At 34.5% G+C, this 2500-nt stretch overlaps 1 protein-coding gene across 1 annotated transcript in view; it reads left to right on the top strand.

The window, feature by feature from the left end:
* The window catches only part of si:dkey-181m9.8 (uncharacterized), a 32909-nt gene that overhangs the window by 7599 nt on the left and 22810 nt on the right, over positions 1 to 2500 (top strand). Inside the window, exon 9 of the mRNA XM_056465122.1 lies at positions 1801 to 2046. Coding sequence (XP_056321097.1) covers positions 1801 to 2046 — 246 coding nt within the window. The remainder of the gene's footprint in view (positions 1 to 1800; positions 2047 to 2500) is intronic.

Here is a 2500-nt window from a genome sequence, read left to right as displayed (position 1 = left end):
TTTAATAGAGTAAAGATTTTTTACATAATAGTATTTTTAAATTGAATATTTTTATATCTAATTTCTATTAACTAATTTGTTTTGAATTTGTCATGATGAAAGTACTTAATATTTTACTAGTTATTTACAAGATAGTAGTAAAGTGCAAAATAAAGCCTTAATTAGGTTAGCTACACTGTAAAACGCAATAGTGAATTTTATCAAATGAAGTGTCGTTAACTCAAAATTTACTGAAAATTAATTCTACTTATTTGAAAAGAGTTTTGAACTCCGTGTTAAAGGTAATGCGTTAATGAAATACCTCATTTCTTCAACTAAAATGGAGTAAGTTCACAGTACTCGTATAGATTCGTTTTTGAACTCAAATGGTTAGTTGCAGTCGGTTTCCTCAAATGGTTTGAGTTGACTTAACGTATTGGGTTTTACAGTACTCGGTTGGTTTGAGTTCTCTTTATTTATTGGGTTTTACAGTGCTCAAATTGCTTCGTTTATTCAAATGGAGTAAGTTCACAGTACTCATTAGGATTAGTTTTTGAACTTAAATGGTTTGTAGCAATCGGTTTCCTCAAATGGTCTGAGTTACCTTAACTTTTTTGGATTTACAGTGTAGTCAAGTCTGGTTAATTAGGCAAGTCATTGGACAACAGTAGTTTTTCTGTAGCCAATCAAAAAAAAATCTTAAAGAGGGTTAAAAATACTAACCTTTAAAATATTTAATTTACATTTTAAAACTGCTTTTATCTCAGCAAATATAAAATAAATATTTTTTTTCCAGATTAATAATTTTTTTTAGAAAATACTATGGAAATTTTCTTGGTCTGTTAAACATCACTTGGGGAATATTTGAAATAGTTTTTTTTTAAAAGGCTATGTCCTTTTCTTGATATTTGCAATTTGAAGACTTGCTAATACCAAACCCCTTCCTCCTCCTTCTGATTCACTGCATACATGTTACACATATGAAACTGTGTATAACGTTTAACTCATGTGATAGAGTACAAATAATACAAACTACACAATATTCAGAAACCAAATCCCATTTAAATATAATAAAAATATATTGCGGCAACGCAGTGGTGCAGTAGTGCTGTCACCTCACAGCAAGAAGGTCGCTGGTTCGAACCTCGGCTGGGTCAGTTGGCGTTTCTGTGTGTAGTTTGCATGTTCTCCCTGCGTTCGCGTGGGTTTCCTTCAGGTGCTCCGGTTTCCCCCACAGACCAAAGACATGCGGTACAGGTAAATTGGGTGAGCTAAATTGTCCGTAGTGTTTGAGTGTGAGTGAGTGTGTATGGATGTTTCCCAGTGATGGGTTGCGGAAGGGAGGACATCTGCTGCGTAAAACATGTGCTGGATAAGTTGGCGGTTCGTTCTGCTGTGGCGACGCCGGATTAATAAAGGGAATAAGCTGAAAAGAAAATGAATGAATGATAAATATATTGCTTTTTTCATATGACCAAATATAGAACCTTGTCTGTCAAACATTTCCAATGTTATGTGTTTTGTCTAGATAATAAAGTGATTTCACTATATAGCAGTGTAGTAAATTTTGTGACATAAAGCTTAACACTGCTAACAAGGGAGAGGAGCCCACATTTAGAGCAATATAAGTACTTTTCCATTTTAACTCAGCGTCCAGTTTTAAAATAGTTTTCATAGTATGAATCATAAGTTTTTAAGCTTTCCATTTTGCTTGAAATCTTTTTTATGTTTTGAAATTTAAAAAAAAATCATGATATTAATGGTGTTTCTTTCACAGCGTTTGTCTGAAATAATAATAATGCTTAAATTTTTCTCCTGAAGATGCTGTTCGTGCTAGAGGAGCATGGCAGGAATGTCTTGGTGGTGCCAGGGTTCACTCGGGTTTGGCGGATGAGCATCACAAGGTAGTGGTGAGTGGACTTCCTGTGGGCGTCTCTCCCAGCAAGATGAAGAATAAGCTCACCATCTACTTCCAGAAGAGGCACAATGCAGGAGGAGAGGTTCTGGACATCAGATACCCTGCAGCACAGCCAGACCAGGCATGGGTGCTCTTCAGAAACCAGAGAGGTAATATGTGATAGTTTACCAGGTGTACCTACCAAAATAGTTTGATGCATTTTTCTTTTATATTATAGTATCATTTTTTTTTCAGTTTGATTGACCCATGATGTGATAATGTTGGGGACCAGTAGTTGTTGTTGGTGTGTTTAGTTGTTTTTGTTTTTACTTTTTTCATGTTAACCGCTACAAAGTTTTAATATACAACAAAAAATTACTGAAATAATTAAAATAAAACAAAACAAATAAATAAACAAGCAGGTCACCAGAGATGTCGCTTACAGCATTTACATCATTCTCACTCTGTGTTTTATGATACTTTTACAGTTCACTCTTTATAGGGTTTACACTCCCTTTGGCTCCCTCTCCTTCAGAAATAAACGTGGGAAAGAAATATATTGAATAGGACCAGCATAAATACTAAATGAAAAGGGGGTATGTATGGTAAAGCAGATATAAGTGT

Source organism: Danio aesculapii, chromosome 2, assembly GCF_903798145.1.
Source record: "Danio aesculapii chromosome 2, fDanAes4.1, whole genome shotgun sequence".
Classification (NCBI taxonomy): Eukaryota; Metazoa; Chordata; class Actinopteri; order Cypriniformes; family Danionidae; genus Danio; species Danio aesculapii.
This window is presented reverse-complemented; position numbering and strand designations above follow the sequence as displayed.